The sequence below is a fragment of the Pleuronectes platessa genome, chromosome 17 (genome assembly GCF_947347685.1).
Source record: "Pleuronectes platessa chromosome 17, fPlePla1.1, whole genome shotgun sequence".
NCBI lineage: Eukaryota > Metazoa > Chordata > Actinopteri > Pleuronectiformes > Pleuronectidae > Pleuronectes > Pleuronectes platessa.
Window position 1 is genome coordinate 18,498,782 of NC_070642.1, and position 12,139 is coordinate 18,510,920.

The following is a 12,139-nucleotide window of genomic DNA, read 5'->3' on the forward strand; positions in this document are numbered from 1 at the left end:
AAGCTGCTCCTCTGGGGTTTGCTTCTGTCGGTTCTCCTTTGGTCCGCGCCTTTGTTCTGCTCTAACTGCCGTGGTCGTGGGGAGAAGATATGCTGTGCTGGAGCCACAGTGAATATAGCGAAGGCTTTGATCAACAGGACAGTGCTCGGTGGTCGCTGGGAGCAAAACTGTCAAAGTTCCTCAGCGAGGAGTAAAAACTCTTTGTATCACCAAATGCAATGAGAAAGATCTGAAGATGTCGCCTCCCTCATTTCTCTCTTCTTCTGTCGTCATTAAGAATGGGTTTATTATGAATGATAATGATGATAGCTGTAGCTATACAGCTATCATCATTATCATTCATAATAAACTTGGGTCAATTGCATGTTTTAATAGTCTTCAACCCACTCTGTGAACATGTTCTTGCTGAGTTCTCACATATGTTCACAGAAACGTCTTGAGCAACTTTTGCGTTTTCAAGACATATATTCATATATATATTCAAGACAATAGTGCGGAAGGCAACAGTTATACAGGCGTTTCATTAGCATAACCATTGGCAGGCTACGTTAGCAGCTTAGCATTAGTGTATTAGCATTCGTCTCAGGATGAAAACATTCAAGCTCCGTTTCCCCCTGGTTCATTTGTTTGTCTGTGGGATTAATCAAAAACTACCGAGCAGATTTCCACTACACTTGGTGGAGGGATGGGACACGGGCCAAGAAACAAACCATTAAAGTTTGGCACAGATCTGGACAAAGATATTTTACAGATTTCCCAGTGGAATAATTCCCAGAACTTGATGAAAAAAAAAAAGAAGCATATTTTGGGACTGATGTTTATGAGTGTGAGAAGAAAAGTTGCTGTGGATCCAAACCAACATCAGAATCTAGCAGATTTAAACGAGGAGGTATATCCATTGGTGGTTTTCTCTCAGTTAAACTGGTGAACTGCAGCGAGGCAACGATATCATCAGTATCAAGGGTATGTTTTTAATTGCCGTTTATTCTTAGTGAACCAATTTCCAAATTTTCAGGAAGAATCCGGTATCAACCAAGAAAGAAAGTAATTGCATTTTGGAGCAGATGTGGCTAAACGGTTGAATCCAGTCTTTTTCTTTTTCCCGTCTTCAACATGCCGAGGGGGAGCTTAGCCTTGGCCGAGGTATTCACTCTCCGAGAGCCCATCTAGTTTAGCTCAGCTCCTGAGGGGAATCACTGGCTCTTCACCCACTAAATGCTCCACAGTATTCACCAGATGCTAACTGCTGTTCAGTGCGTACGATGTAGGGACAGTGGGTGTTCAGAGCCTTGTGAAGCAGAACTGTTACGTTGTGGAGCAGAGCTGAAAACATACACAAAGCCTTGGAGGAGCTGCACATTGAGATTGTCATCAAAACTCTTCAGGCAATGGGCTTTAAATGACCTTCTTGATGACAGGTTTCAACACACAGCGGCAGTAAGCACTGAGGATTCCACTAAGCCCTGCATGTCAAGTGGTAAAAACAATATATGATGTTCAGCATACCGCAGTGCTTGTTGAAACACAGAGTTCACACTGATTGTAAGATGAGACTCCAGCCTCCTCTGAAGAGTCTGCACACCCGTGATGCATGTTAATGACCCTGACCACTGGGGGCAGCGCTCACTGACTCACCATGAGGCTTGAACTGATTGAGATTCAGTGCGGTTACACATGACAGTGCATCTGAAAGTTACCACAGGAAAAAATCAAATTAATGCACACACACTCACACACACACATAGAAATACTTTTAAGAATAGGATATGGAGTTTTGATATTTTGTCCACACACTGCTTCACACTCATTCATGAATAATGTGTGTGTGTCCAGTATTTGTACGAGCAAATGAAGCTCTGTCTGTAAAGCTGCCGGTGATCGGACAGTGCTCTCGATGGAGACAGGATATTCATCGGTTCTGCATTGTTGCAACAAGGTGTCGTTCAACGGAAAGGGTGTGTTGTCCTTGAATCTTCACAATCTGGCCGTACAAGTGATTTGTCATGTTTACCGACTCATTTATTGTCTCCACTGAGGATGTTGTGTTTTCATCGGCACTCTTTTGCTTTGCAGGATTACGCAAAACCTGTTTGGCGAATGACCATGAAACTTAGTGGAAGGGTTCGGTTTGGGTCAGGGAAGAACAAACCCGTGGCATTAATGAGTGTGTGTAATTTTTGATGCAGATCCAAATAAAAGTCTGAATCAAGTGAAGCTACATTTCATTTTGCGTATATTAAATGTTTATATTGTTATTTTCACTCATTTAATTTAAATAAAACTTCAATAGTGCCATTGTAGTTCCATCATATTTCCCATTTGTTCCTTGGTCCGTACTCATTTTAAGTTAAATATCTTTTTTCTTTTTTAATCTCTCACACTTCTCACACAGATCAACTTCTTTCACGCCACACAATCTTCCTCAGAGATCCTCTGTCTCGCCTCTGTTATCTAAATTGACTCCCACCAGGGGGTGTTTGTAACTCGATCATTCCTGCAGGAGACTTCCCAGTCGATTTTCTGTCATCGTGAACCCAAAAAACCAGGCTGCGTAATATTGAGCAGCCCTGAGAGTCAGTCAGGATGAGACAGCACTGTCATCTTGACCTTTTTGCTTTGGGATTTAAGTCTGTCAGTGTCGGAAGATCTGTGACGGAAATAAAGCTGGTCATTAAGATAAGTGTAAATTAAGGAATTAGACATGTTTTAATGAAAGAGGTAGAACACCACATAAAGGAGGATGCATTATTCAATAATAAATTCATAAGAAGCTAGAGGTTGTCATAGGTACAGACGTTGGAATTAAATATTTAATTCTTTGCAATTAAGTTTTTCTTTGTGTTTTCCTCTCATGTTCTTGTCGGAATCCTTTTTCTTTCTAATCACAGGGCTTTGTTAAAATGCTTCCTTGGCGGATGGTTTCCTAGCGGAACACTCTGGACTTCAGTTAAGTGTCATCTGGTTCAGTCTGACCTGCTGCACGTCCATTTCCCAGTACCTCGCTCAAAGTTCAGAGGAAAACATGTCCTGCCGAGCTCACACATGACTTCACCAGGGCAACACGTAAAAAATCAACTGCAACATTCTGTGTATCTGAGCTGCATTTTGAGTGATTTTGTACTTTGAGCTTATTGAATTTCTGCTCCTGGCTGTTGAGGAGCTGAATAATAAATAGGGTTTGTTAAAACGGCCTCACATCACCTGAATGGATGAGCACGCTCCATCCATTAGGTTGTGTTTTTATATCGGTTCGTTTGATTGTTAGTCGGCAGGATGACGCAAAAACAGAAATGATTAGAAGGCTGTGATGTGGATCAGGAAAGAATACGTTCAACTTCGGATCCAGAAATATTTCATCACTTTCTTTCATATTGTGAGATCTGGGGGCATACTTCAACATTTTCTATGATTTTCTAGTGTTCGTGGATCTTTGTGAAAGAAAATCCGAACTGTTTAAAGGACTGTTCTGCTCAGTGGACGTACTCTACTGTGAGCTATTCAAGTTCCAGATTCAATTCACTTTGATCAATACAGCCCCAAATCGTAATATGCAATATCTCAAGGCTCTTTACATAGAAGGTCAAGATCTTAAAAATGATAGAGAAACCCGACAGTTCCCACAATGATCAAGCAGCTATTCATAATCAGTATAATATGGTGGTTTTAGTCGCTACCTCAGCCAAGGACGTTGTGTTTCCATCAGGGTTTGTATGATTGTTAGCAGGATTATTCAAACATTGTTAAACATATTACCACGAAACTTGGTGCAAGGATGCAGCTGGAGTTAGAAAAGAACCATTTCAGTGTCGGTGCGGATCAAGGATCTCACTTTTTTTAATATTGTGAGGCTGTTTTTTTTACATACTTTTTTATTTCTCAGAGATTGATTTAAGGATCTAGATGATAGATTAGTTTGAGGTGAATTATATTTTTTCTACATCACGACCCAGGTCACATTAGGAATCACGTGAAATGGCTTTTGTCCTCAACTCGAACACAAACAGCTTGATTAGTCTGTGATGCACAAACTAAAAAGCTTCTGTTTACACCTGTACATCTTCTTCTTCGCTTGAAAAAAGACAAATGAACGAATAAATAAAGTCGAGCTGGAGGCAAGAAGGCGGCATGAGATTGTGCTGAAGATGCTGCATCTTGTTTTTCAGTTAACGAATGAAGACTCTTCTTCCCCCTGTGGTTGATGACAATTCTTGTTAGTAGACCATGTGTCCATTACTCACGACATTAAGGAGGGCAAAGGTCAATGCCACTGTGCCCTGGAATACATTTAATCAACAGTCTTGCATGACCAGAATAATGATAACTACCCTGAGTTTACCCCACAGACCGCATTGTAAAAGGATTAATTCTCTTCATCACTTCTGTCATTTATGTTTTCAGCTGCTGTCTTATGCTCTGTTGCTTTTTTTTTATTCGTCAGTATGATTACAAAAAAAAGGTAAGTGACCGATTTGGACCAAACTCAATGGAGAGATGTGTCCCTATTCAAAAAGAAGTTTTAAAGATTTAAAGTTTGTAAGAAACTGAATGTCTTGTTTTCTTGTCGTCTCTCCGCTCCCTGGAGTTCATCCCCTGGGGCTCTGCCAAATGAAGACAGATTAGGATCTCATTAAAACAGGGGAGTTCTCCATTTGGAAGATGCTGGGCGACATGTGTGATGCCCAACTGCTGTGTGTTTGGGGAAAGCTGTCAGGGTGTGAAAACGGGGAGGAGAGCGTAAATGAGCACAAACAGCTCAGGCTCCTTTTGTTGACTCAATCTCTTGACTGACATTCCCTGATAACAGTCACAATATACAGAAAGTTTAGCAACATTATCACTCAGGTGCGACATTAATTAGATAAATGAAGGTTTTCTGTTATGTTTATCTTGTGGATAAGACACCCAGCGTGTGCCAGGATCATGAGCAAATCCCCCAAAATGCTGCTATCACCGGAGCAGGGCACGTTTTCCCCTCCGTGTCACAAAGTGCAGCATCGATCTGTGCCCTTCACATGAATCAGTACAAAGCAGCTTCTAGATTAAAACGCGAAAAAGTGGTTCAAAACAGGAGCCCAGCGAAATAGATAGATAGATAGATAGATAGATAGATAGATAGATAGATAGATAGGTAGATAGGTGGATACTTTATTAATCCCGTGGGAAATTCAGATCATCCAGTAGCTTATACACTTATACACCTAACCGACATACATACATAAATCACATATACATAGGGAGAACATATTACAGATACAGGAATGGGTCTGACCCTATGGTACAGAAAGCAATTATGTGATTGTGTCAGTGTCCAGTAGGAAAGTGTTCTCGTGCTGCTGGAGTGGATAGTACAAAAATATATATATATATAAAAACAAAAACAATACATATATAAATAAATAAATAAATAAAAATATGTAAGTGGTAGAGACTGTGCAGACAGAGGCTCAAAGTGCTCACAAACACGGGAGGCAGCGTCAGGAAGGGCTGCAGCATTAACACACAGTCCTCCAGGAGCAGAACAAAATCACTGTGCGTGGTTTAATGAGCAAAAATAACAGGATAAGGTTTTACTCAGCCCATTACTCGAAAAACAAGGTCCTTTTGTGGTCGCCTGTTGCTGCAGAGGAGAAATTTGAGAAAAACAGTCTGTGTAAGAGAAGAAGTGTGAATTACTTCGAGTTAAAAGAGGGGACAAGACCTATGAATAATAAACCAGGAGAGAAAGAACACGAGGCGATGGAGAGGAGCGTGGTTGCATGAGGGAAAACTTGTGCAAAGGGGTTATGGAGTTGTCACACAAGTTCAGGCCTTTGTTCGATCTGCAGTGGGAGAAATAAAATCATCACGGAATGTGTCATGTCGTCTTTTTTTATATTTATATTGTCTCAAAAACACATCGGCAGCTCATCTATGTCCCTTTATCCCCGTCTCCTCCTTTCATTACCTGTTCATGATGAATACACCAACGCTGGAGAATGGATTTCTCCTGGATCGCCTCCGTGGTGGGTGACCTTAATATTTTGTGTGTGGTGGATGAGGTGGGGAAATGTTTCATCTCTGGACCTTGCAGAGAATTTCAATATGGCTTCATTCAGACGTGACAGAGACATCACACGCTGTCCCTGCTGCTTTTGTCTTTGTCCTTTTATTCACTCGTTTTGATCCACTTTGCTTTGTTATCGCTGAACAAACAAGTGATGAAATAACATACAATATTTTTTTGTAATTTCTACTAAATAGTTATTGTAGAGTCTTTGCATTCATGGGGCTGCTCTGTGGACGTCATGGCCCGATCACGTGGCAAGATGATAGCGTGATGAGTCTGTTTAGGTTTGCAAATGAAGCTCACAGCAGTGCATGGGGAGTCCAGGTAGGAAGAAGGAAGGAAGGAAAGAAGGACAGAGAGAAAGGGGGGATGGAAGGAAGGATGGATGGATGGAGGGAAGGATAGAGGGAGGGAAGGCCAGAGGGAAGTATGGTAGTCAGTGAGTCAGTGGAACTTTTTGGCATCTTTCCAACAAAAGGAAGGAGGGAAGGAAGGACGAAGAGAAGGAAAGAAGGAAGGTGGGAAGTAAGGAAGGAAGGAAGGGTAGATGGATGGAAGGAAACAAGGACGGAGGGACAAACGGAAGGGAGAATGGAAAGAAGGACAGATGGAGGGAAAGACAAATATAAGGATGGAAGGGAGGAAGGGAGAAATGAGGAAAGAAAAGCCTGTGGGCCTTATCAGCGTCAAGCTCTGACTGTTCTTTACAGAGAGGTGATGGGATGTAGATGGACACACACAGACACACATTCACACACACGCACACACACACACACACACACACACACACACACACACACACACACACACATACACATTAGTTTTGAGTGAAAGCTGGAGAATCTGCTCTCTGACACATATGAAAGTTGCATCACATATTTGCACATATCCCTGCATGTGGCCTCGCGCTGCCCCCTACTGGTGCACTAGGAGGAAGCATCAATTTGTTTGAATGAATGAATGAATTAAACGATGATGGATCGCAACACGTAAAATCCCCACAATGCAAAAAGTAATACGTTTCTCCTGTGAGCTGCATTCAAGCTTTGCATCTGCTGAGGTGCAGCTATTACTCCTCCACCCCACCCTCTGCTATTGTATGAATGGGGGGCTGGCGCGTGTCAACCCCCCCTCGCAGCGCACGAGCCTTCTTCCATCAGCCTCCCAGCGGGCGGCGACAGTCGGGCACGTGTTTCTTCACACCTCTCGGCCCAAATGGCTGCGCACACTGATAGCGAAAGGTGGAGAGGTTGAAGAGTTCAATTAAGTGTTTAATTAACGTTTTAATTTAATAAACCCAACTGACCCATTACTCAATCCATTAGGCCACAGTTAAACCTAATTAACATCGTGTCACCTTCCCGGTTCAGACCACAATGAAACCTGGACAAGAGCACAGTGGACCGAGCGTGTGCGTAAAGGCCTTTTAACCCCCAAACTCAGGAAACAGTTTATACTGAGTTAATCATAGGAAACTGTCTCAGCCTCTGAGGGGAATATGTTTAAATTCCACATTCAGACTTGAGGCAGAAAGTGGCCAAATGCTCGGAGTTTGCCAACGTGTGATTTCGCACCTCGCCATCGTGGCGCATGGAAACACTTGGGGACGCGTCAAAGCGCAATTTGGCACCGACTGCGCGGGGCCCTGATAAATAGGAGGGCTCCTGGCACTGCAGCCTCACATCCTCTCAGGACTTTACGAAGAACAGACAACCGCAAGAAACCAAACCAACAAAACCATGGAGACTAACGGTGGATTACCTTCTGCTTTTAACGGAGACAATGTCCCCACCCAGCAGTCCGACATGTGGAGACCGTGGACTGGAGAGGACAAGCCTGACGCACACAAGGTGGGTTTAGTTCACTTTAAAGTCTTTGAGGCTTTAGAATTCAAACATGTTGTTTTCAATTTTATTGGATAAAAAGTCTAACAAGATGTTGTTTTTGTTTACTTTCAGATTTATTCCGAACATGGAGACCTCTCTGATCCAAAATCCTCAAAACCTCTTCAATTCGTCCACCCAGTCAAGTAAGTTTCGTTCATTACTCCGTTTTACTTACAATACCGTTATTTTTAATGTGTTATATCCCCTTGTGTGCATCGTTTATTGATTATTTATTCCTCTTTTTGTAGATTGTATTGGCCAAAGTCGAGATGCTTCGATTACCTGTTCCAGGACGCAGAAATGCTCCTGCGCAACTATCCGGTCCAAGCGACCATCTGCGTCTACGAGGACTCGAGCAGCGATGAAGACAGCGACGATGAAGAGGAGGAGATGGACAAGGAGCTGAACTAACCGTCCTCCTGCAAAGACTCTCTGAACTGTTCCCTAATGCGACGGAGCTGAACTAACTGTCCTCCTGCGAAGACTGTGAACTGTTCCCTAATGTGACAATATATTATTTTATTATTAATATTATTATTATTATTCTCGTCTCTTAATTTATTCCTGTACATATATATGTAAATACATGTTTCTCATTTTGATACCAAGCATGAATGCTTTAAATTATTCATTTTCTACCTCATTGGGATTTTGTTGAGAATCGCAATAAAATACATAAGAAATCACATTGTTGTCTGGGATCTATTTTTCTATCATGTCAGAGTTTAGCTGAACTTTGAATAATATTATCTCCAAAGCAGTTTCTCCCCCCTAATTATTAATTTAACTTTAAGACAGATGTATTATGGTGTACATCTGTGGAGTTTACTGGGTTTGGATTATTAATTTAAGGTTCTTAAACTCTGCTAAACACATTCGTCTGTTTGAAGGCTGAGCAGCTCTGTTCCCATGGATAAGTGCAAAGTGGTAAAGTCGCCATTTCCTGCGCAGTGTCGCCTGAAGTGTGGAAACTGTTCGACACGTGGAAGGTGCTAATAAGCGCGTCAGCAGAGCGCGTCGAGATCCCCACTGAGCTAGAGACAGAGGTGGGAGTTCTCTCTCTGTGTGTGTGTGTGCGTGTGTGTGTGTGTATGTGTGTGTGTGTGTGTGTGTGTGTGTGTGTGTGTGTGTGTGTGTGTGTGTGTGTGTGTGTGTGTGTGTGTGTGTGTGGAGAGTCAGTCAAATCCCCATTTCAGACTAAACATCAATTATAGTTTCTTAAATTATTGATTTGTTCTCTCTGTCACTCAGAGGAGATCATGAATGAATCAGTGAATGTTCAATAAATTACAGTTCAGATTTAAGTCACTTTAAGATTGTCCACAAATTCATTCTAAACTTTGTCAAAACCAGACAACATGTGATCATCAGGGCTGAATTAAACCATAAATACATCCTGAGGCAAACATACGGTTGTGGGCCTCCAATAACCATTTTGTACTGTGCACCATCAACTCCACATGTATAAGTACTGCCAATAAGAAAGCACCACAACATGATCATATATTATATCCAGAGATCCAGTGAATCATACTATGAAAGAAAGAAAGTCTTATGGGGACCTGAACTGCAAATCAGCTGCTTTTGTGCTGTTTTGGTTTATAAAAAGACTTTTGCAGCCATTTAAATCCAAAAGAATATATGAGTAGTTTGTGGAGTTTGTTATGAAGATATGAACTTATATAAACACAGAAGTAAAGTACTTTTATCATTTGTTATTTAGTTATTTTATTATTTTCTTTCCAGTCATTAAGTGGCTGCAGATCTGAAATAAGTTCTGCAGGTCGATGTACACATTTTGATTTTTAAAACCAGAAACAATTGTCTGGGACTCTTTGTTTATTCCAGCTGAGCAGAATATCTGTGTAATATGGCATCAATAGAAACAAACAAGAACATGATCCTTTAGCTCAGTGCCCATGCAGCACAATCTTAAAACCATAATATATAAATTGTTTAAATCAGTTTATCAGTTTCTGACTCAAACTCATCAACTCGCCCTGGTGCAAACCCTGCGAGCTGTTTACTGTGGGAACCCTGGGGATCACCTCCGGGTGTTCAGCCGGGTGCAAAGTCTCCACACCTCCTGTGATGGGAGACACGGCGGCCTCGGGCTGCAGCAGGGCGCCGTGCACTGAACTGGTGACCTCAACTGGACCGATGGCTAACTCCGATGGTTTCAATGATTTGACATGTGCACTCCCATTTTATCTTTCACAGGGGAATAAAGCTTATTGTAGATTTAGCTTCCATCCAGACTGTGGAGGTGTGAAGCAACAAACACAAGGATGTGCTGCCTCCTGGAGACAGATGTTTCAAAATGGTTTTAAATCAAAATGTGAGCATCACAATAAAAAGTAATGACCACATCGAGAGGTCTGATATCAGGAGATGTGAAGGAGAGATTGAGCTCTGATAACCTCTGGACACCCGGCCTGGACCTTCCCAGGGTTGGGTGTCAGAGCCGGTGGAGTGTCACTTACTGGGGTGTGAGATTTGCTCACCTCCGAGAGTTAAACAGAAAACCAGTCTGATGAACTTATAACCTCCAGTGCACAAAGCTGAGGTCAAGTGACGTTTAAACCCTGCAGCTTCTCACTGGGTTCGTTCATATCAACTCACAATCTCTGCACGTTTCAAAGTGTTTCAAGTTTCATGTGAAACACGGTTTAAATGCTGCACTGAAAGTGATGAAGTGACATTCTTCTGTACATGTGTATTTGTTAGTGTGTGTGTGTGTGTGTGTGTGTGTGTTAGGAAAACATGCAAATCTACGGAGCACTGAAACTGCCAAAATTAATAAAGAAACTACTAGATTGATAAATAAATACACATCTCAATTATGTCCAAATAAACATGCATTTATTTAAGTATTTCATTTCACTTCTCCATTTTGATTTATGTTATTTTTTTCCTGTATTTAAAATATTTAAATCTCACTTATTACTGTATTTTTTAGATTCCCTCATTTCTTTATTCCTGTATCCATTTGTCTATTTTGGCCGTTTCTGCATTTTGCTCTCTTCACAGGCTCGGCCATCTTATCCCGGTTTGACTTTGTGACCCCTGGTGAATTGCACAACCTTTCTTTTGGACTTTTCAGGCACATGCCGCCCGTTTTCCCAGGAGCTGGTGTGAACCTGGGTGTGAGGAATGCACACCTCGAGGTACGGACAGTGTTCAATCCCCGGGGTCGACCTCTGTGGTGACATGTGTCACCGCTGCCACACACCCTCTCTCCTACAGCGGCTCCTGATGATCAGCTGGAGACAGTTTCTAATACAAGTATGAAGATGTTGATATAAGTTCTTCACTCTCGTTGTTTTTTGATCTACGGATCTTTGTACAATCTACACACATGTATAATTCCCTATGTAGGTGTTTTAAATCAACACAATTTGCTGATGCACAAAATTGGATATTCATTATTATGCAATATTTCTGTCACAGGGGAGATGTTCCTGTAATTTGTGTTCCTTTTTTTTTTTGCTGAGAGTTGATCTAGAGAGAGTGTGACTGGTGGCAGGACCCTGGGAACTTTGCTGGAGCTTCTGCGGGTGCGATCGCAGACACCAGCCGAGGTGACGAAGTGTGACTCGGCCGAGCTGAGGCCTCGGCCCACAGCTCCGGATTCCCACCGTCACACCTCTGCAGAGAGAGAGAGCTGTCCTGTCGAGACCATTACTGCCACCGAGTAGTTGATTTATGACTTGTTGTGCAACATTATTAATTCTCAGATGTAGTTCTATGGTCAGCCAGAGTGGGGGCGCTGTGTATCTTTTAACATACAAATTTGTGTTTAAACAAAAATGGCCCCTGACAGGAAGTGCTGGTTTGAATGGAGAAAGGAGAATGTGGGACCTTCCACCTGAGTGTTTGGAGCTGAAAGTGTTTGTCAGTTCAATGTCGAACGGCTGTGCACGTGTGAAATATGAGTTGCTGAATGAAGCTTCAACAGTAAGTATCTTTAACTTTAATTTATTATCTAATTACTTATTTTGTTTGATTTACTTTGGTTGTTGTGGAGGAATCTTTAAAAACACCTTTTGGAGGTTTCAGACACATCAGTAACTATCAAAGAACCAGTGTAATGTATTTAATTCATTGTGATAATGTTTGTGTGGTGGGTGTGAAACAACCTGTCTGGTTGTGTTAGGTGTGAGTCACATGTTCCTCAATGTGTATTTATACCAGTATCTATACTTTG

The 12,139-nt window shown here is 41.9% G+C and overlaps 1 protein-coding gene across 1 annotated transcript; it reads left to right on the forward strand.

Annotated features, from left to right (window-relative positions):
• Nucleotides 1–7,785: 7,785 nt before the first annotated feature.
• LOC128459839 (protein ripply2) lies at nucleotides 7,786–8,343 on the forward strand. The gene is made up of 3 exons (XM_053444766.1): nucleotides 7,786–7,896; nucleotides 8,005–8,075; nucleotides 8,181–8,343. Exons 1-3 carry the CDS (start codon nucleotides 7,786–7,788, stop codon nucleotides 8,341–8,343), a joined length of 345 nt encoding a protein of 114 aa, XP_053300741.1.
• The last annotated feature ends 3,796 nt before the right edge of the window (nucleotides 8,344–12,139 follow it).

Bases quoted from the DNA above. Each gene is read 5' to 3' on its own strand.
- LOC128459839 (XM_053444766.1), top strand. From the start codon at position 7,786: ATGGAGACTAACGGTGGATTACCTTCTGCTTTTAACGGAGACAATGTC. The intron at 7,897-8,004 runs GTGGGTTTAGTT...GTTTACTTTCAG, and splicing joins ACAAGCCTGACGCACACAAG to ATTTATTCCGAACATGGAGA. The intron at 8,076-8,180 runs GTAAGTTTCGTT...CTCTTTTTGTAG, and splicing joins CAATTCGTCCACCCAGTCAA to ATTGTATTGGCCAAAGTCGA.